The following is a 23793-nucleotide window of genomic DNA, read 5'->3' as shown; positions in this document are numbered from 1 at the left end:
TCCTAATTTAATAAATCATTACTGCCTTAAGCAAAGATATTACCTGAGCTGTTCTCTATAGCTGGGCACCTGTTTTTAGGGAATGAGTAAAAGCTTAACATCTTCTGTATGCAATAACCATTTTAACCACGTGTAACCACAACAGGCAGCTTTCTACTTCCCCAACAACTTTGACAAAGAAAGGAATGTAATATATTAACGTCATTGTCCTGAAGATTATTAGTTATGCCACAAGGCAGAGATAACTGAATAAAGGCTTTCAGTGTCGTATCTCCTGTAGTAAAAATCCACAATATAATTTTGATGGCTGTCAAAAGATCTAAACTAAATTTTAGCATATTGAATCCAAAAATCCGGGGTACCTCTGGGTTTTGGTGGGGGTTTGTTTGGTTCCTTGCTTTTTTACAAAGTTGCAAAAACCTTAAACCAGCAGAGAACTCAGGTTATGCCACCTAGATATTGCATTACTAGAAGTGTTCAGCAAATCCAATTTCTGTATAAGTTGAAAGTTAAGGAATAGCAGGCACAGCATGGCAGTATGTACACAAGTTTCTGCCATTTCAGTTACATTTCAAACATGACAGCACACTGTCTTTATGAAAAGCACCCAGCTGGTGTGTAAATTGTAGTCTTTTCTATCTTTTTATTGCTATAAATTTAAAATTAACTAATTTGTTACTACTCCCGCACCGTCAAAAGTGCTCCTCCACTGAGAACTTAATGACTTCTATAGAAAAATTACTAATACACAGTATTATAAAATGGAAATATAGTGACAACTCCAGAAAAATTTTTAATCTTTCATTATTGGAATAGTAATAAGAGCTAGAAATAGTTCAGCAAACTGGCCAGTAAACCAGTGACAGATTTCAGCTGATGATTTATTTTCTTTTCCTTAGAACAAAATGATATTGATCAGTTTCAGCACACAAACAGAGAAACTGGATTCCCAGCCAATAAGAGACACTGTGTCATGAATGATGAGGCCTGATATTAATGTAAGATTGCTCACAGACTTCTGGAAATTGGCCATAAGAGCTAAATTAATACAAAGTATTCTTTAAAAACTTAAAGTTTAATTCTGTCTGTAAATTAGTTGCCCAGGAAGTGATGCCGTAATCAATTATTTAACTACCTAATAGGAATTCCCTTCAACAAATCCTGGAGCCATAGGATGGTCTGGGTTGGAAGTGGCCCTTGCAGATTATCTAGTTCCAACCCCTGTACCATCTTCCTCCTTTCCCTAAAAACACACAAAAGAAATACTCTCTAATTAAGCCTTGCACATTAGAAATCTAAGTTGAAGTCATTCTCTGTGCTTCTGATATAACAGATTTTAATGGATACATTTTAAGTGTATATTGTCGTTATGCTATTGCTCCTATAGATAAAGCCTCTCTGTGGTGATGAAATTCTTTGAGCTAAACCAGTCTGAAAGTCTAGTTAGGTTTAGAAGGCCCATAAATATTGATTAGGCGTTGTCTCCTTTCTCAGTATAGTGTCAGGTAATATTACATTTTAAAATCACATTAAAAGTAATAATACATTCTCCTGATATTTCAGTATTCCCCTAGATTTTGTCTCTGATAAACCACATAAAAAAAATGAAACATCCTTGTGTGATTGTTTCTGTCAGCATACTATGCAAAAATTTTTAAGGGATGTTAATTTTTAAGGCAAGGAATTAAGTAAGCATCTGCATTCAGTTAACACCACTTATATATCATCACACTCTTTTCCAACCCAACACACCTTAAAGAACTCCTGAAAGGCATCCAAGGCAAAAAAACTCTCTTTTCTCATTTTTATTATATTGTAGTCAGTTACCTAATGATCATGGATGACCACAATCCTTAACTGAGTAGTCATTATGTCTGATTTCCAAGAATCATGTTACAATCAGAACAAGCATACCCAGTAAGTAAACTGGAGTTATGCTCTCAGATGTCAATCTTTTTCTTTCTAGAAATGAAAAAAAATATGGCAGCCAAGCTCTAATCTTCAGTCTCAACCTATTCAGCGAGTTACTAGAAGAAAGTCTTATTTGTGTTATTATTCACCTTTATAGAGCAGTGATGAACACACAGACTACCCACAAGAACATTTAGCGTGGGCTGGAAGTTGTACAGTAACAAGAACCTGAAACTTGCCAGTGAAGAATTTTTGTTTTTTTAAACTAATAAAGCAGTTCACAATTACTGTCCTTAGAGTTCACAAAATGAGACCAGAGTATCCCACAGGAAACCTAACTAAAGGTCACAAAATACATCCATAAAGGGGAATTCCATGTATTCAGGCAACTCACTGTCCAATTTGTCAAGTCCTAATCTGACATCCTGACTTTGCTAATTTGTTATTCTCATGAATACAGTGAATGTATCGGAGAAAGAGCACATGATAGAAGGGCTGTATCTGGATGAATACGACTCATTACACAACATATACTACAGACATTTAAGACATATACAAAAATAAAATATTAATGTCAGGGCTGGTGATGAAGATCTCTGAAGTTGTAGTTGTCACATATTTAAGTGTGATCTAGATGCCTCTAAAATTAATTTCTGCACACAGGAACCATGGCAAAAAAACCTTTATAAAAACTAGCAATGAGTACTGTCTTTAAAAGGAATTTAAGACGTTAAAAAAAACCCATCAAAATGAATCCAAGCAAGATACAGCTCACAGATGGCTCTGTGGTTTTGAAATACAGAACTACAGCACAAGATAATCCTCTTCATAGAAATTTAATAAACTTCATACACATGCAGAAGCACAGTTCAAAGAATATTAAGAACAGAAGCCTCAAGAACTTCTGACAGGGCTATAAAAAGTTCAGACAGAAGTTTTTGTTAATCTTTTATGAGGAAAATTGCAATTAAAATACTAGTATTCCAAGAAGGAGTTAAATCTTCACAATCTTAATAAAATTCTAAAAAAGAATTTTTTTAGAAATTTCTGAAGATGGTCAGACACTCTAACAAGGGAGTGTAGAGTAGAACTGAGTTATATTCTAGTCTAACTTCACTGAAAGTATTTAAAATATGGCCCTGCTATAGAACACTTGAATATTCAAATTCAAGTGGAAGCACAGTTTTCTGCCCTTTTTTGGTATTTTTTTCCTATCACTCACATCTCTGAATTCTCTTTTCTGTCTAGTGAATAATATATCAATTTAAAGATAAAAAAAAGCTTCATACTGCAAGCTTTACAACTTGGATCACTGCACATTTTAACCCTGCAGCACATTTACCTTACCTTTCATCCATTTATCACAGCTGTTCATCTAAATTTAAAAGTTGATTTATGTAGACAGCAATACAATCTTGTATTTTTTGAAAGACTTGAAAAAACTTCTATTCACATTCTCACTGATTTGCTGAGGTGTGACAGAAGACACTAGAGATCATCTGATTCAACTTCCCTGCTCAAAACAGGGCCAACAAGAGCAAGTTGCTCTCTACCCTGTCCAGTCAGGTTTTAAGTATCTTTAGGTATCTTCAAGGACAGACTCCACACCAGCTGACAACAGCACAGCAGACATAGCAACGACCTTGTTATTTCACTCTCCAGAGTAAATCACATCATCTTGCCACTGACAAATGAAAGTTTTACATAATCGTACTTTTCATTTTATATGACATGCCTAACCAGAAATCAACAATGATGTGACACGACTGTCAGCCTGACTTTACAGAAAGAGAACCACAAATAACTGAATATTCAAGCAAAGGATTACTTTTTTGGGGTTTTTTAAGAATGGTGAAGTTTTTTGCTTTGGTTGTTAATCCTGGGGCTTTTTTGAAGAGAGATCGCATTCTCCATATGGAAAACCAGATAATTTAAAATATTTTAACATAGCACTTGATCCACTGGAAAAATAAATCCATTTTTTCGATTCTGAGCAGTAATGGATGCCACGTTTCCTACCTGCTGTCCTGTCGGCGGTAATCCTGCTGGTCTATCCTAATCATCGGCTTCACCATTCCTCGCTCGGCCGTGCTGGATGCGGATGATGCCCTGTCACCGTCCAGCCTGCTGGTGCTCTAATTCAAAACAGCAGGACAGGTGCTTAGCATGCAAGCACTGCATGAGCCAGTATTTATGCCTAGCAGCACTAAAATGAAGCTGAGGTCTGAGGCTTGAAAAGAGACGGGGAAACAGAAGAAGGGAATATGGCACAGAGAGCGACAGCTCAGCAGGCGTTTTCACCACAGTGAAGCACTGAAGAGCCTGCTTCCAATTCCACAGACAACAACAGCCAGCCAGGAGCAGCTCTTTGTTAATGCACTGCTAGAATTTATAATGCAGCTTGCAAACATCTTTAATCAAAAGTTGCATAGCTACAATACAAAGTAAGAATGAGTTGGGAATCAAAATTTTAGGTAAGAGACAAAGTTCAATGTATGTACAAATTTACAACTGGTCATGCTCCCACCCTCTGCTTCTGCAATAGTTCCAAGTGCTTGCACTGCTGATCTGTAACACAATTTATCCTGATCTTAAGGAAAGTCTGATCTGGTAGGCAGTACATTTCCAAGACAAGAAGGGGCAATTCAAACTGTTATGTTTTTATATAACATTTGATTTGTTTCCTTTTGGTGTCTCATGCTCCTTAATAGGAAGCTTTTAATTTATGATTTCTAATTCAATCAAACCCTATCAGGAATGGGACAAATACGCTGCTTTAAGCAGCAAAATAAATAGCAATTTTTTTCAGCATAAAGAGTAGAAAATAAGACATCAGTAAAATAGAAAGTGTTTCAACATTTCATAAGAAATTTCTAGGACTAAATAATTTGCTTCAGGAAATAGGAAAACCTGCCAACAAGTGCATCTCAAAGCAAGAGATTGAACTAAATCACTTCTCACCACCATGTCTCAGAGAACTTTCACTAAACTTACTGTCACCCTTTTTCCAAACAAAAGCAAACTTAGATGAGAGCAAACGTTAGAAAATGAATGATTCATCAGTGCTTTAACAAGATGATGTACACAGTCTCAAACAGCACAACTGAAAAAGAAACTAAATTTTCCCATTAATCCCTAAGTCCACTAGAAGTATTTTTCTAATGACTGTGAATAGGATATGAAATAAACTATATAATAAAGCCAGAAACTCTTATTCTGAGAAATTTTAAGATATTTTATTAGTTTACAAAGTTTCTGTTCTTCCTTCTAAAGTATCACTAAAATTCCTATCAGAAGTAGGTGAAGAACACTTATAAGATAAAAGCACTACCCAACAGTACAAAGAAAGTAGAGAAACTGAATCAAAAGACTGTGGTAAGAAAACAAATAAGACTAAATATACATTCAAAAGCTATCAGAGTTATTAATACCTACACTGCTACATTAATATCACTAAATAGTTACAAGTATTTCAGTTGTGTAATAGCAGAAATAAAACACAAAAGGGAATGAAGTTCTGCGAAGATTACTCCATTTCATACTGCTGAAATAATTCATTCTCTCATTTCATCTGAGGCATGTGATCATAGAAAGTAAGGCATTAACCATTGTGTCATTTACTCTGTTTGCTCTTGGAAAATGCAATTCTGACACAAAATCTATTAACAGAAAGTGCAGAAAGAAAGCATGAAAAGATTATCACCTCATAAAATGTTTATAATTATGACTGCAGAGACTGTTTATTCAATGTGTGTACAGGAGCTCTACTGATGTCTAAAGTCACATCCATTAAATTTTAAAAGCGTTGTTAAATTAAAATTGAACACCCTTTCACATTTTATATAAAACATTTATTTACCCCATCACCAATGACAACAGCCATATGCTACACACACAAGGTAACAATGTACCAGTTCTAACAAGAATCTCTACCTGCACCTAATCTGCTTTCCAGAAGTCAGTTTGAGGAGAAACGACTTCATCTTCGGAGAGTTTCTCCTTCTAAAAAATGTTACTACCCTTGACATGAGATGCATCCCCAATGCCAATACAAATGTAAACAAAAGGGTTTTGGGGAAAAAAAAATAAACTAAATCTAAAATAACAATGCATATAATGTCTAAGCCCATCCACAAGGAAAAACAGATGGGGAGACTGATGAATTGGCCACACTTCCCTAAATAGTACTGCTGTTGTAATTTTGATTTAACTTACACATGCTGTTATTTATTGCTAGCTTAGCCATAATACAATACCTTGCTTGCTGGTAATGCTGTTCCACTGTGAATATCTCCCTCCAGATCAAATGTGGTTTCCTGGACAGCTCTACAAGCAAGATAACATTTCCAGTATGTTTTAGAGATTATACTGTTCAACATTCAATAAACAAGGAACAGAGTAATTAAAATTACAGTTCAAGAATTATACCATATGTCCAGTTAATATTAACTTTTTTTAATACTATTACTTCTTCATATCAATAAAACCTAAAAATATATATACAGACAACTTCATTTGCAAAACCAGATTCATAGCTAATGATCCCAGTCTGCTGGGAGAGAAACCAGATTCATAGCTACTCTTCCCAGTCAAGTGAGAAAATAAAAATACACATTGCATTCACTACAATAGACTAGCTACAATTTTTTACTCAGGTCTTTAGTATTAAATGTACAACATAATGTAAATAACTCATAAATCATAGTCATGCATATTACTATCTCCTTATTCTAAAGATTAAAAAAAAATTGATTGTTCAAGCTGCAACAGCCCTTTGCCATAGATTTTATTGTCCAGATAAAGCTCTGCAATAATACAGTGCTTTCCAGTTGACTGTAAATCTGCAAGAGCACTTATCTATTGATGTGCAGGCTAAATGCAGGATGAACTCAAGATTTAAGCAAGAATATTACATGACAGCCACATGGCTGGAGGTCTTCCAGCAGACAGGGCCTACAAAAAGTACAGTGTCCTTCCATAAAATACAGTGGAGTAAAAATAAAAATGCTTAAAGCATACATCTATATTAATTTAGCAGATAAGCTTCTTTTCCTAGGTATCCTTCATTCATCTCCAAGCCAATTTGTTACTTTTCTAAATAACATTATACAAAAATGTGTATATTAACAATAGTAGCCTCAGTTGGACTCAGAGAAGATGGAAAATAGGATGTTGCTTTTTCTCCTGCTATACAAACTGATTTTAAGATTGTTTCTTCTGAGTATTTCTATAACCATTGAACAAAACACCTGAACCCCTATGAGTCACAATATCCATGATCAGTATTTTTATTATGTACCTATCAAAAAGATAAATGAGAAACAACAGTGTACACTTCTGGACTGTCAGTCCTTGCAACACAGAAACCAGTGAGTAAGTAATCACACTACAAAAAGTGGTTGTTATTTTGAGACATATAGTTCCCTATCTTAACAGTCTTATTTCATGATTACTTCAGTTCCTAATCCTTTCAGTGGAATTTTGAAAGTTGTTATCTGAGAAAAAACAAAAACCAGACTCTCTGAAAACATTCAGCAACTTCTTGACTTTTCCTGGAGCTTGGATGAGCTATGAAATACATGAAAATAAGGCATTATAGTGTTTTTCAGACAGAAGTGAGCATGAGGAAAACTTGTTTGAATACTTCATAATGAAAAAGACACTTGCTAATCCTACATAAAATCACAAGGTGGAGCTCAAGTATTAGAAGTATATACTTAACACTTAAATGAGTTTACACACTAGTCCCTGGCCATTTACAATGCTTTCATTATGTATTTTTTCCCAAGACTCTCCTTCTAACCCCAATAGGATGAAAATAAATTTTACTCACCCAGTTTTGTGTCTTGGACCTTTGACCATAAGACTTGCATCAGTAGATCTTTTGGAAATAATATGGTCCTGAGTAGGATCCACAAACTTAAATACATGAGAAGACCCAAATTGAACCTTCATTCCACTTTGCAGCATGGTGGTTTCTGAAATACGCTGACCTTCCACATAGGTTTCAGCATCAATGCTTCTCGGGGTTACAGTAACAACTCCATCCATATTAGTGAGGTCACAGTGATGAGGCTGAATTCCTGGACCAAATAACTGGGAATAAAATTAATTAACATAGAATAAATTTAATTATACTGCAGCAGAAATAAAAAACCAAAGACTAAGATGTAGCTACACCTATTTACAGACTGGTTATTTAAATTTGATTATGAATTTACAGAGATGAGTGGTACTAAAATCAGTGAGTTTCACTTCATTTTTCAATGCAACAAGAATAATAAAACATATTTAACTAACATGTGCAGCAGACATCTCTTAAAGAAAAACTTTTCACTTTTCGGTCATATACTGTTTTCTTCCACTTGCTGTTTTATATGCAATCTCACAGTGCAATTAATTATAAATCAACTAAATGCACTGACATGGACCCAGGCTACTGTAAGAAACTCCCTGGCATGAACTTCATACAAATATGCTTGTTTTATACTCTTAAAAAATCCTACCTCAATGGGATTGAGACTAGGACTTGAAAGCCATTAAGCAGTTACAATAACACTGATATGTTCTTTTTGATCCAGTTACAAAAAAGAAAACCCCTTAAAAAAAAATTTGACTTAAAATAATAAAACCCTTCTCTTAAATCAAAAGTGCAACTAAATTAAAACAGATAATTATTACCATTAATACAAAATTTCAGCAATATTTTACCCTTCAAACTTTGAAGCATATTTACAGCATATTTTTTTAAGACTCCACAATGACACGTAACACAGCAGAGACCAGATCAGTACTGTAATGTGAGTCTGCTTTTTTCCATACCTGAATGGAATTGTCGTCAAATTTTTCAGTTCCAACTTCAGTGACACTTAATTGTAGACGATAGAGCTTTGGTTTATCTCTGGAGTCAGAACCATCTGTACAGCAAGTGACAAATATTAATTTTAAGATAATAAAGTTCAAATATTCACACAGTATTTCTACATTTACTGCAACTTAGTCAGAATGGCAATGTTTGCAAAAAAAGAAAACTCGAGTGACATTCTTTCAAGATTGTAGAGAACTTGGTTGTTCCTCACAATATAAGAACCCTGAAAGTAGAGAAAGCCTACTTGAAGCAGCTGTTTACTACAAATGCAAAGAATAAAGTAATTAAGAACTACTATTCTGAACATACTGTGAAAAACCTTTTCTATTTCCTTAGTACTTTAAGCAATGCAACAGTTTTTGTATATCTCTAAGATTTTATATGGGTATACCAAGTATGGGTTTAGCAGATAAAGAAAATAAAACACCTCCAGATCCCACATTAATAGCATCTACTGATCTTACTAAAGTGCACGTTATCAGCAATATCTGCTGTCAAGTGATCCACATACCAAACTTTCTAATTCATCAGATACTGAACTAGAGCAATATTAAAAGACAATCCTACAAAATGTTTACCTATGATATTTAGTCTTATGATATTTAGTCTTAATATACAGGACTTTAGCACTTCTGGCCTTATCTTTATAGTTCCATTGACCTATCTTTTAATCTCACAGAAGATTAGGTAAAAAATAAAGTCCAACTTCCTACTCCCCTCAGAAAAATGCTGGACATACAAAGTGTGCACAATTTAGCTGGTGCCTTCACAGGCTAACACAAGTGGGATTTGTCATACATATAAATCCTCCCCACTTCCCAGAAAATCCTACAACTGTAAATATGAGCAGAAACTGAATTAATACTGTCATTTCTAACTACTCTCCAATCTCCTCTCCAAAGCAAAGTAAAAAGACAGGTTGCAAGACAAAGAATGTCTTACCTGTGGAAATGAACAATGATTTTAAGTCATTTCCAAAAAAGCAATAGAGAATATTATTAAAACCATGGCACATACATTGATATTGTCTGCAGTAGGCTACTAGTTATCTTCAAATTTTTATGTGAAAGAATATAAACAGAAGCTCTATAAATCTAGTTGTAAACTCCCAGAACACCTTGTATTAAAACCACAGCACTAGATACAAATGCAATTTTTCCTCCACAAAAAGGAGAAAATTTTAAGGAGTTATTCAGAGTTATTTGGATTATTTGTTGAACTCCATCAGTATTAAAAGCCTATTTCTACAGTAAAAGGTATCTTAATCTTGAAGATAATTACAACAACTCCTAAGAATGATTAAAGGTCTTTTTGTTCCAGGGGAGAGACGCAGGAGGGAAGGATAGTTGTGTTATACTACAGTGTAAAGTGTATTTTCTGTTTTCCAACAGCGGGAACCTCACCTAAATGGTATTTGGAATGTATCCCTTATAACTCACTGCAGCAGGATAGATATTCTGCTATACCTATGGTGAAGGCCCTACTCCCTAGGCCACAAGAATCCACAAAGCTGATCTTAGAAAATGATGCACTACAAACAGATTTCATCACTTGATTTATGCACTTAAGAGTCACCATTCACATTTTAAATAGTAATGTTATAAAAAAAGCCTGCAGTGAACAAAAGTGAATAATCACTGTAAGGACATCAAGTTTATAACACAAACACGTATTTTTTAAACAATAAAAAAAAAACAAGACAGGGCACTATTCATGGATATATATTTTCAATGTGTTACTTCACCACCAAAAGGTGAATCCTACACCACTTTGAAAATTATAACTTCAATTGATTTCACTGGTCCGGTGCTTGAAACAATGCTGGGAAATAGTAATGACTTAGCACAGACCAAAACAAATGATGACGATCAGCTCACAGAAAACAAGTCAGCCCAAAGTTGAACAAAAATGGTCACACAATGGACTTTACCTATTGAGATAGAATAGTTTAGTCTTAGTTTAAGTCTACACTTTTAAAGCATATTTCCTCTACAAGTTCCTAACTACTAAGGGTTTAAATACTAATAAGTTTAGCAGATGGTTGGGCAGATCTGAAACACCATGTTGAATTCAGGAGATAATTCTACTCTTAAATTTCAGACAAGATATGCACTTCCAGCAGAAAGAGCCAATAGTAAATTTTTTTTATTGTAACAGACAACAAACTCATGTGAAAAAGTATTACACATACTACAGTTCTGTTCTCAGAAGGAAGCTTAGCCAGGAAAGCCCCCTGGTCAAGGCTTTCCACTTCTCCAACTTTCTGCAATTCTTCTGTCCAAGTTGCTATACCTCGATTTCCTCCACATCTCCCACCGCTATTTGTTCTACAGCTCAAAGGAGCTCTTTTTTTGTGATGAAGCAAGGAAAAAAGCCTTATGGGGCTGCCTTTTTATTTTTTATGTATGCTTTAGAATTTTAATTTCAGGTTTGTAGAATCTGAGGCTCACATCTGAAAATACGGGGGTTTGCTATTTTTCTCAGCCTTTAAATATTATGGTTGTACAAGTGAAGTTATTAACATTCCTGAACTCATCAAAACCATATTCACAGATAGGACAGACAGAATCAGCTATTCAAAGTGCTGCTGAATGTCATTTCAGTCTACCCAGTCTATTTCTATTACTATCAGATTCATCTCAGTTTACTGTTTCATTCACATGACTCGGATACAGTGACAATGCTGACTGCCACATGTACAGCCACAAGCTACTGAAGTGCATCATCTACCATACAGAATCTAATCTTCAGTCAATGAAACAGTGGTACAAACAGCAACATCAGCAGCTGTGGAGAAGTGGAAAAACTGGACATAATTCACTAGCAAACTTCATGAATTTGTGCAATTGCACAGGGCATGAAAGTGAGTCTGCTAGGTTCTTCTGCAAAAATATAAACACCCTCTGTTTTGACAGGAGGACATTTCTACTGGAGTTATTTCTACAATAAATAAAAGTATTCTAAAGTGCTTTTTTTCCAAAGACACAGTCTGACTCTAGAGTATGAAGTCCTCTTTTGCACACACTGAGATAAAAATTTAAAAAGCTATCCTTTTTTTTCCCTCCAGTGACATGCAACCAAATTTCAATCTTCCTAGTTAATGGTCAAGTGTTCCTGCAGAGCCCATCCATGATTTTTAGTTCAGCACACTCTATGAAACCTTTCTGCTCTCTGGAATAACAATGTTAACAAAACGGAAGTCCAAATTCAATTCACATAATGAGCACTGGACACAAGTTTGAATACAGTTCTTTAAACCCCAGTACTGCACTCCACAACTGTAAAGGAAAGGGTGAGCAGTGCTGAGAACCACAAATAGTTCTTCTACAGCAGTCTAGAAAATAAAGTGAGGAAACAGGGGAAAAAAGTAATAAAAAAATATTTTGGCAGACATTTCACAATGAAAAGAGAATGGCTTTGTATTCTTGTTTAATCGGTCAAACCAGAACACCTCTGCACATTACTCTAAACTCTAAGGAGAATTGAAGATCCATAATGATTTGTACATTAGGCTATCAATTTTGAATACTACAAAAAATGAACAAGTCTCTGCTGTCTGAAGTGCTAAATCTTTGACATACACCATTAATGTCAGACAAACAGGCATCAGAAACACCAAAGGATGTTATGGAACACCACAGAGTAGAAAACAAAGTAATTTTGCCAGGGGTCAAAACACTATTTCCCATAAAAATCATCACAGACTTCATCTACTGTATCAACACAGTCAAATACTGAAAAGGACAGCTAAGTTCCATGCCATTTACCTAATAACCATTTTAACTATGAATTCTGCAAGCAGCTGGATCAAAGAACTTTTAGTTCTACTACAACACTGCTTGTAAACCACCCTCTGAAATTTAGCTGTTAACTATAGCTGGAAGGTTGAACTCTGGATAACAGCATATTCATGACCTAGTTGATGTTTGTTCACCAATCAAATAATTAAAATAATTAAATGGCAACTAGCAAACAATTAAAATAATTAAGTGGTAACTAACAAAATAGATAACTACATCACAGAAGCAATCCCTTGGGAAAAAACCCTTAAGATAAATAAGATAGTCCTTCATTTGTCATAAAGAAACTCAAGATTTATAGTCAGAGAAGTTTTTAGTGGCTAATGAGAGAACAGTATCAAATACAGCGTTACCTTCGTAAGTGTGATAGTTGTAGTAGGCAAAGTGATTCCTTCTCCCTGGGGTTAGAAACACATGCAGAGGACCCAGGTGAAGGCAGCACCAGCAGGACAGATACCATGCAGAACATGCGGAGGAGGGCAAGAAAAGACAGGAAAGGGTGAAACTGTAGCCAGACAACACCTATTCAATTTATAAGGATGAAGTTCATTAAACTCTTTCAATTTTAGAAACTGTGCAGAATATAAAGACATCAGTACTACAAAGCTACTGAATGAAACAATCCTTATTGTTTAGAGAAGTGATAACAAGCTGTTAGAAGAAGAAGATGAACAACAGGTCAGTCCCACAGGCAATGTGTGAAGCTCAGCACACAGCACTAACACCTGCAGCACTGCAGACTGGGTTTACTCTCTCTGTTAATGGGCATCTCGAGCCACTGCCTGAGAACAACATTTTAATGATAAAGCACCAAATCCCACAGAGTAAGAGAATAAGAAAAGAAATCAACAGTACTATTAAAAGAACTCAAAATATTAATATGGAAACCAAACCTCAATCTACAGAACATGACAGTACGTTTCATATATTCTGTGTACTGATAATTTCATCTGGATTTAAAACAAACAAAAAAAAAATTCCCACAGTATTTGACCATAAATTTAACCTTTTTTTGCAGTTCTGATCCAGCAAAGGTTTCAGCACCAATTTCCAACCTTGCTTCCCAAAAGGTATACAACCAGACTTCAAACTGTAACATTTACTTGAATATCTGAGTGTACTCAGGTTACACTTAATAGGAAAAAGAGCTGTATCTAACTCCACCAAAAATAAAAGTCCATATCCAAATCTATAAACATGAGGATGACAGAAATTAAGAGCATAAATCATGTATGTTTTATCAGTAGCTATGTATACACAATCACCCCAGCTGTTCCTAGATCATAAAATTAATTGCAAATTACCACAAAGCCCAGCAAGTTCCAATTATGCCAAAATAAAACTCAGCTTGGTAGTGATTAGAAAGTTCTATACAGGCTGAAAAATGTTTCACATCTAAGTTTGATTCATGTTCTTGTCCTGTTAAAAAATGTGATTTTCCACGTATGGCACTGTCAAGTACCACGTACGCTACGATGTACTTGTGAACGTAAACGGAATCAGATCTAAGCTTAGTAAATAATTTCTCCTTTTTTTCCACTCCAAACATTTGCTGCTAAGATTTTGATATTACAACAACATGCACCTCTACCTTTAGAACTGTAACCTCCATTCAGAATCTGACATCAGAAGAACAACTCATGTGGCACAGACTTCTTGCCACACAGAGTTCCTTGTGTTTACAAAGAATGTCTTATTTTTGAATACACAATAATGTAACTTAGCTTATTAGATAGCCAGAATTCTTACCTGGGCTTAATTCTACCAGGTATGGTAGTTTCTCAGGAGGAAGGCAAGAGCCATAGCCAGACCCGTCAACTCTTTCTTCCCCTTCAATGGCTTTCCATCAGCTATCTTCCTGGTTTTCTTTGGACATAATCAGGAGGCCGCCTTTTCAACTGAAAGACCAGTATTCCTAAAACACAGTATTAATCATCCTTTGAGTCACACTACCACTGCATAGGCACACAACCAACATCTATTAATCTGCAAGTGTCCCGTAGGATTACTTTCAGCTTACTAAATTCCTGTCACTTCTTTAGAATAGTTTTAACTTAAAAATAACTACACACAGATTAAAAGCATACTACAGTATAGTGAATAATTTAGAAAATTTGGGACAAAATGCAAAGCCTTTCTACCACCTAATGGTGTAATAATACAAACAGTGCATAATGAAACAGTGAATAACTCTAATACTCCCTAGTATTTTAAGTGTCCAAAACCAAAACACACTAAAATATATGTTAGAATTTCTTCCTTTACAGGGGCTCCACAACACGGATTACAACCCAAGGCACAAAAATATCTTAAAGGTTTTTGGACATACCTTATCACTAGGCCACTCCCTGAATATCTGCAGTGGACACTCATCATCATCAAGAATAGTTTCTTTAGCACCTTTATCATCAGAATGCTGAGCACCAGGAGGCAGCATGACCTAAAAAAGAATTATCAGTTTTCAGAGCTGTTAGTGGACAATTAGAACATTCAAGGCTATATTCTCTGATAACTTTTTTGCATGTGTTATTTATAACAAGAGATAAGGCCAAAGAATTCAGTAACTTGGAATGTATTTTGTTTCCAAGATTTTCTAACACTCCTCTCTCACCTCTTGCTACAGTTAAATTGCACTTCCTAGAACACCAAGTCTAAAAAGCAAAGAACAGCAAGTTACACTTAAAGTATGCAAGATTTTCTTTCAGTAAAAAAGTTATTTCAATTTCTCATCAGCTAAGAGAAAAAAAAAAACTGTGGAGATGATAAGTCAAAAAACAAAACGGAACTCTCCATTATTATTTCACACACTGGAATCAGCATTTCATTTTGCTAATGCCATTCTGCTATATGTAACATATATATCTTTAGAAAAGACACAGCAAAGACTATGTTACACCTGCTGCATCCTTGTCTTACCCAAAATTTACCTGTTCTACACAAGGGACTAAGGGTACAACTGGAGCACTTCACACAACTGCTTTCATGCTGCCTAGCTCTAAGGAAGAAACAAAACCAAGAATACTTTTGGGACAGAACTGCAGACTGTTGCTACCTTTTCCAGCTATATCCTTACAAGGCAGAGGAAGGGGGAAACTTTGATTCATGAAATCTGATCTTAGAGGAGACACAGCTTGTAATTTCATGCATTACTGCTCCCCACAGAGATCAAGAACAAGTAACAATGACAGGCAGTATTACAGTTATTAAAGACAGATCTTTCAAAGCTGAATCAAAAAATAAAATAAAATATGTTGTACTCCCACACTTGTAATCCTAATAATGTTATTTAAATTCATAGACAGTTCTATTTTAAACAAACTACTCCAAATTATTCCCATCTCTGAACGATGACCAAGGTAAGGCCTTCTGAAGTGATGTAGCCATTGGCTACAGCATCCTACTACACTGCAGCCCTCTAGAGACTTTGCACTCTCATTTGTTCCCTCCTTTCCACACCCATTTCTGTGTTAACCGAGTTCTCACAGATCTACCTCAAACATCTTTTCATCTTCTTCCAGGCAGGAAACAACTACATTTAAGATTAAAAGTATGCAATCCCTAAGCCATTTTCTATGCAAAACATGGCTAAACATAGGACTAATTAAATTATCTTTAATTAGATTTTCAAATAGACAAGATATTATAAAAGAAGGAAAACATTAAAATGTATAAACCAGAGGGAAACAGAAACACATCTACACTCAAACCTTATCCTGCCAAACTGCTCTATTTCACATCTCAGATTTTAAAAACAATTACACATACAGGATAATTAGGGTAACACTGTGTTTCAAGCTATGTTCAAGAAGCACCAATCTTAAAATTCCAAAGCCCTTGAGACAGAAGGTAGCTAGTTACAAAGCACGAAATACATGCAATACCAGGACCTGACCAATACTGTAAACCAAAGAAAAACCAAATGCAGGGAAACATGCAGAAAATACAAGCTAAGAAATTTAAATGAAGACCACAGCAACTTCCGACTTAACTTTCATAACATTTGTTGGAATAAACAAGTAAGAGAAGGCATGTATTTGAGTATTAAGCCTCCTGTCATAATAACTAGAGATCAAATTATCAGACCCATCCTTAAAAAAAGTCTCACATGAGAACACCCCATGCTGCAACAGGTCTTCAATAAGCTCTTCTGGAATTCTAATGTTTAAGTAAAAACCCTCATAGCTATAGTATATTTGAGTATATCTGCTTATCATGATTAATCTACAGTTTTCCTTACAAGCAGGGAATGCAGGCTCTGTGCATGCCCCTACTAAAACAAACAAACAAAAAAAAAAACCCAAATAAAAGAAAACCTAAGAAAACAAAGCAACAACACCACAAAAAAACCTACAAAATCTCCCAATGGTTCTTGCTAAAATACTTAATGTCTTATGTCTGTAACAACTAATTCTCAAAAAAACCCAATAAAACTACTCACCAAATGCATAGTTTTGCTTGACATTACAAGAAGTTATTTATGCCTTACCCTCAAGTCAAAAATAAGTGCATGCTAAAAACAAAAGTCTAATCAAGATTCTGCTTTCAAGAGTTAACTGGTTTGCTGCATGCCTGGAGTCTAACGCCCTGAGGGAATATGCACAGGTAGCTTGGAAGACTGTCTAATTAATTTGACATCTTCAGAGAAGTGCAGTGAACCCCCACATTACTCAGGGAAACTCAAACCAAGCAAACTGAAACAAACAAAACACACACATTGGAACAAACTGGTGTCTACTTGCTTACACAGAAAAGCACTTTAGAACCAGGAATAAAGGTACAGCCTGATACACTGCAATCCAATGTATGAAAGCAAATAACCAATAGGAAAATGCCATTTACAATAGAAGTTGTCAAAAATGTTATGAAAAAGTCTTACAATGTTTATCTTTCAACTGAAACTTCAGGAGTGATCTTTTTACAGGTATTATTACTTATACAGCCTTATAATGGTCTTGTCCTGTAACTTAAAATTCATCTTAATAATTAAGTAAATGTCAACTGCTTAAATCTTCAGAGAAGACACTGTACCTGGCACTCAAAGAGAACAAAATGTTTCAAAATCCTAACCAGTAAGAAACTGAACTTGTATGTTCCACTGATAATAGCTGAACTTAGCAAAATGTAAAGAATAAGAACATGTGCAGGACCTGTCTAACACAGAGTACCATAAAGTGCCAGAAGAACAGGGGCAAAAGCCAACCCAGGGACAGAGAATAGCGGTGAGACATCAGTACAAAGGGAGTGCCGTTGGATAAATTTAGTGTTGTGTTTCTGAGTTTCCAAAAAAGACAACAGTGATTAAAGACACATCAGGCTAATTCTTGGGTATTTTTATGTTTCAAGCAAGGAAAGCAACTTTATAAAACATCAGGAAAAAAGTAGATTTTAAAATCTAGATTTAAAATACTCAACTTGATGAATAAAAGAAGAATTAACATATTAAAAGCCAAGCACTGTATCAGCAGAGGATGGCCAAGCAGATTTTAGCCAACTACAAAACTTACTGTGAACAAATAAGGTCTCCTATACTTAAAGAGAAACAGATCTTCTATTGGTCAGTGCAGACCATTCCTGTATGTCAAATGTAAACATAACCACACAACTGACACCAGTTCAGACACACTGTATGAAGATGTGTTACTCAGGAAACACAAAATATTTTCCAGAAGTACTTCCCAAAATACTAATATAAAAAAAATTTTTTTTGCATCAATGACTTCATTAACCTTTGCCAAGATCAAAGCAAGGTTCCCCAGACTATTTTCTACATTAAACATCCCCACACAAGATCAGAAAATAGGATCTAAGGGGGAAAAGCACCATTACAAAAAGAGTAACTTTCAACAGTTTCCTGGGTAAAGGTGCAATTAGTCCAATAAATTCCCTAATACTCAGAGATTTTTTAATTTTTTAGCTCAGGCATCGTAAGTCTGAACTAAGCAGAATGAAGTAAAACTATCTTCCAAATTTAGTCTCAGTGTCTCTGCTGTAGCCGATGATTCTCCCAAACACCACAGTATTGTAAGAAACAAATTTTTTCCCATTTTTCCAACATTTTAAGGAGCAAAAATGCAAGTTTATTAGACAAGTCATAGCCAAAAATGTAATCAAACACTGGACTCAAAAAATATTGTTTTCAAGCCTCACTGTTCTCCCTGAGAAGACAACATGGTCAGAAGTTTGTAATCTTTAATCAGTACTGCCCATGGGACTTTTTGATTAAAGCCACATCTCTAAGAAATAACAATTCTATGCAATTCATTTAGAACTCCTAAAATAATTAAATTCTGAAATTAAGAGCGTCACTTTAATCTTTTCTGATTTGTAGTGAGGGTCAACTACCACTGCAAGGTTTAAGGAAACAGCACACAACATACACCTTTCACAATGGAGCTCACCTCCATTGTTCAGGGAAATAGTTTTGTTCAGGGAAATACTAGTTCAGAGAAATAGTTTTGTGCACAGGTTTAGGTATCCACAGGATGAACTATTAGCTTATACATCTGTCAATCACCAGCACATTTAGTGGTATGAAACCCATAAAAGTGCCCAGTGAAGAAATATGTCATTTTCAGTATTAATGTTTTCCTGTACAGCAAGCAAAACAACTGGAAAAATAAAGTTTTAAAAACAAAAAACCTGATATGTCACTTCACAATTCCTGAGGCTGTTAGATTTGGGGGGGGGGTGGGGGGGGAAATTTAGTCACAGAACTCACTGAGTCATTCTATTTAGCTTGGAAGCTATTGCAAGAAAAAAAAAACAATCAAACATGAAATGTGAGAAGGTTGTGTTTTAGTAACTTACACGAGCAATACAATAATCCTTGGGATTTTCTTTTTCCAGGCCATATTTTTCCAGTGCTTCAATAACTGCAAAGTCTGCAGTATCTGTAGTGGACAGCAGGATTGTCTTGTACGGTATATTTGGTTTTAAACTGTCTGCATAAATTCTCAGCGTCCCACCTTGGAAACCAAATGGAATTAACAATGCAACCACAGAATAAAACGACAGACATGGAGTAATTCATTATGTTTCTAACAGAATATAAGAACAAACCCTTTCAGAAATAACTTCATTACTCTACTAATAAAAGACAAATTATGTAATATCCCCAAAATAGATTTATCTCTCCACTGGTAAAAATCTCCAGTGATATTTCTGTAATTTATCTAATGAAGTGTTTTCCTAACGTTTCACCATGCTTAGTATTACATGAAGTTAAAATGAAATAATGTCAATGACTGGTTGATGAACAGACCTTTACCATCTTGTCAGGAAGTCTGTGCTGACCTCCCCTTTCTTTAAAAAGCCCATTTAAGATTTGCTTCAGGACAATGCTTTCTACACCTCTAACTCTTCCTTCACTACTCTTCCATGAACAGATAATAATTTCAGATTTTAGCAGTTCTAACATAGCTTCACTTGTTGTTTTCTAATGATGTGTATACAATCATTGTTATGTCCCCATTGCATGAATGAGAAATACTTAATCACTATTATTCACAAGATCTACCAGAATCCCTTAGGCAGAACAATCAGTCCTTTACATCCTTTATTTACGCTACTGATTGAATTTTCTATCAGGTCATTCAGCTCATTCTTAGTACAGGGAATGTCAGTTATCTCAGCCAACCTCCTCAGTTTGCCAGGCTAAGCCCATCCTTCCTTTTTCCCAGTTTAGCACTACTGTAAGCAAGCTCAATGAGCACAGTCTCTCTCAATCTGCCCACCACTGAAAGCTTTGACTTGCACTCACAATGGAACATCCCCCTGTGGAATCCTACCTTCACAAACCCTTTGTTCAGTTACGCACCAGATAAACTAGCCATGTGCAAAAAATGTTGGAGAAAGCAAAAGTCAAATTTACAGGAATTGCTGGCCTTAAGAATATGCTCTTGGTAAAATGTTTATAACTTAACCAGAAGAACTTCAACTACCTGAGTCTGGCCTGCCATCAGAACTGCGAAACTCCTGCATTCTCTTCTCTAGTTTTTGCTGTCGTCGCCGTTTCATAACCACCTCAGGATTGGATATTGTGCGAGTGAAGCTGGTCTCAGGCATATCTTTGTAAACCTCAGCTGCAAGGCGAAAATTCTCACTGCCAAGTTAGTTTAAATAAAAAGAATGTCATTAAGAGCTTAAAATAGATATATCCTTATTATTTCACATAGGATAAAAAAGCAACAGGATTCATAGACACAGGAGCTCATTTAAGTTATTTTAAGATGGTTTCTACATGAATTTCACTTTTGCTACAGTTAATGCCATTCATATACCCATGCTCACCTGATATAAATTTAAGGACTACTAGCTGCTAGTTTTTAAAGAAAACAAGAAGTCTTCTACCTCTTAAACACGGGGACAGGAGGAAAGACACTAAAGAAACTTTACATACTCCTAACTTTATTATGATTTCCAATACTGCAAAGCATGGGAAAGCTGAGTTAGCATATGTTTGCAAGTCACACTTTTTTCTTTGCAAATGCACTTAAAAACAACTATCATTTAAGTTTTAAAAAATAAGTTAAAGCCACTTACATATCATCCCCATGAAGAAGTCTATCATCTTTATCTGACGCTTGTCGCAATGCCTCTTTTTCACGCCTCTTTTTTTCCTTTTTTTCTTTTTTTGAGAGAGTTCGCTTGAAATTCTGAATTACTCCCTCTTTTTCTTGTTTTTCAGGCCCATTACTCTGAGCTTTCTGAAATAAATGAGTTTAAAACAGCTTCCATCAATTTCAATCCAAAGAAAAGTTAGCATTGGTTTTAACTTTGCAGATGAACCTGTTTAAGATACAGTATCATTGACCCAAAGCCAACACTCCAGGCAACAACACTCCATTACACAGTGATAGGACTAATGCTCTCAAGGGAAACACAGAGAAGGCAAATGTAATGTCACGTTCCCAAGAAAGTATGAACTAATTGTACCCAACCAAGTGAATAAACTGCAGATTTTTACTTAAACAATGCCTGCTATCTACTTGGCCTCAAAAGATTAACTGAAGCTGCAAAAGAAATTTTTGCTTCTGAGTAAAAATACTCTGTAACAGTGCTGTGCTTAATCTGCTTTCAAGGCAACTGTGTTGGAGCACCAGATAAGAATAAACTGCAGACGGAAAAACACTACAGAAGACTTTTGCCCAGTGGTATATTTTTCCAAGTTGTCATTCCAGCATTGTCTTCTTCAATTCCTGCTCCTTGCATACACAAGATACCTGTAATCCTAGGCTCATTTGCCTTCTGTAAAGATTACAGAGCATGAGAGAAAGAAGATGCAGATTTTCTCATTTCTATCAGGAAGCAAAGAACATAGAGAAGGAAAATTGCAAATCACTTAATTCAATTAATAGGAATAGCAGGGTTGGTACACATAGTGCAAGGCATCATTAAGTTTCCCTTCCGCCCTGTAACATGGATGTATCCTGTAGTCAAATGCCCAGTACAAGCTCACATCTCTATATCCAAAGCACTTCTAAAATTAACAAGCTCCAGTTCCAAAAGCAAAGGGAATTTAGTGCTAAGCACAAGATCAAAAACTTGCCTTAAGATAGCCCACACTGAATAGCATGTTTTCCATAGCTATAGGCAAACAAGCTACATATAATATATATAATTATATGACTTCAGGAGCCAAAGTCTAATCTAATTTAATGTTTAAATTGCTAATATTAAAGCAAATTTTTGTACAGCTGATGTCGGCAGCTCATTCATTTTGCATTTGTAAGAGAAAAAAATAATCAAAAACCAAAAAAGCAAAACCAAACCAAATCAAAAAACCCTGCACAAAAGCAAAAAGTCTTCCATCATTTTTTTCAAGAAACAGAATGTTACCTAAGGAGGTAATAATTTTTAGCTCTTTAACTCCCCCTGCCATTCCCTTTTAAAAGCTTTGCAAGAGACAGGATTACCTCCTGGTATGTGGCACCATATACTATTTGAGGTATTTTTCAAGTCATCATAATAGAACAAAGCAAGCTCTAAGTTCTCTTAGCATGCTCCAGTACTAGACAGCTACATGGATCACAGCATCACCAGCCATCTAAAGATAACAAAAGAGCTGTGTTGCAAAGATGCACTTCAAGTATTTAAAAATACTTGCTCCAGATATTGAAGGTCATGAGCAGCAGTTGTTTTCAGGAATTAGAAAAGTGAAAGTTATGTTTTCCTATATAAGCAAACCCCAGAGATTTCAAAAGTGCTGTTAGCACTAGCATGCTCTGTAGAGACCCACCTTTGGAGGAAGTGTATCATTTTCATTCTTGAGGACAAACCTTCCCTCGCGATCATCTTTGTTCCAGTTTAACTGTACAACAAGAGGCTTCTCATCCACATCTAATCTTCTTTCTTCTTCAAAAAAATGAAAAGCAGAAACAATTACTTGGTATCTCAAGAGCAAAGATAGTTTGAAGTAAGTTAAGCTTTCAATAAAACCAAAAGGTTTGCTTAACAGAACACATCAGTTGATGTTTCCCTCTTAAGTACAGGGACAGAAAGCAAGCTTGGGAATGTAGAATTAATTACATGTCTCCTTTCCAGCAACAAGCCCAAGTGTTCCATCTATTGACATAAGCTAAATGTCCCCATAAAGTAGTCACACATAACTCCTTTGTCAGAACTAAGTCTTGGAACACAACATTACCACTCTGGAGGAGAAGTTAGATTTAGAGTTGAAATGTTTAGCATTTTGAAACATCCTGGGCCTTGTAAATACTCATTTTTCTTATTTTAAATTTACTTTTTAAAGTAGACCACAGTCTGGTTGCAGCCCGAGAAATACTATCCTAAAAAGACTGCACAAAAATAAACAAGATTACAAAATTTAAACAATAAAACAAATCAAAAGCCCCCACGACATTATTCAGATCCAAGACAAAATTTCATTTAGAGTATTGCATCTATTTTAAGTATATGGAAAAACAACTGACAGAGTGGTTAAAAAACTTAAGCAAGTCTTGCCATTTGATTTTCCCTTTGAAAAGGAGGAGACAGTACATATGCCCAGGAAAACAACGATGTCTTTGTGGTTAATTTTGTTCAGTAAGAAACACTCCTATTGACCTTGTATGCCTCAATCATCTTTTAAAAATCAGGAACTTGTTCTGCAAAGAAAACAATTTCATTTTGACTATAGGTACTAAGAGACTTTTAAAGAACTCTAAGGCAGAAAAAAAAAATTATTTTCAGTCGTTCAAATGCAGTATTTAAGGT

The 23793-nt window shown here is 35.4% G+C and overlaps 1 protein-coding gene across 1 annotated transcript in view; it reads right to left on the bottom strand.

Annotated features, from left to right (window-relative positions):
• The window catches only part of AFDN (afadin, adherens junction formation factor), a 115500-nt gene that overhangs the window by 56769 nt on the left and 34938 nt on the right, over positions 1-23793 (bottom strand). Inside the window, 12 exon segments of the mRNA XM_036379461.2 lie at positions 3931-4046; positions 6168-6237; positions 7745-8007; positions 8734-8828; positions 12933-12977; positions 14329-14426; positions 14428-14516; positions 14909-15019; positions 19387-19544; positions 20520-20680; positions 21121-21284; positions 22817-22929. Of these exon segments, the coding sequence (XP_036235354.1) occupies positions 3931-4046; positions 6168-6237; positions 7745-8007; positions 8734-8828; positions 12933-12977; positions 14329-14426; positions 14428-14516; positions 14909-15019; positions 19387-19544; positions 20520-20680; positions 21121-21284; positions 22817-22929 (1483 nt within the window).

The sequence above is a fragment of the Molothrus ater genome, chromosome 3, assembly GCF_012460135.2.
Source record: "Molothrus ater isolate BHLD 08-10-18 breed brown headed cowbird chromosome 3, BPBGC_Mater_1.1, whole genome shotgun sequence".
Classification (NCBI taxonomy): Eukaryota; Metazoa; Chordata; class Aves; order Passeriformes; family Icteridae; genus Molothrus; species Molothrus ater.
This window is presented reverse-complemented; position numbering and strand designations above follow the sequence as displayed.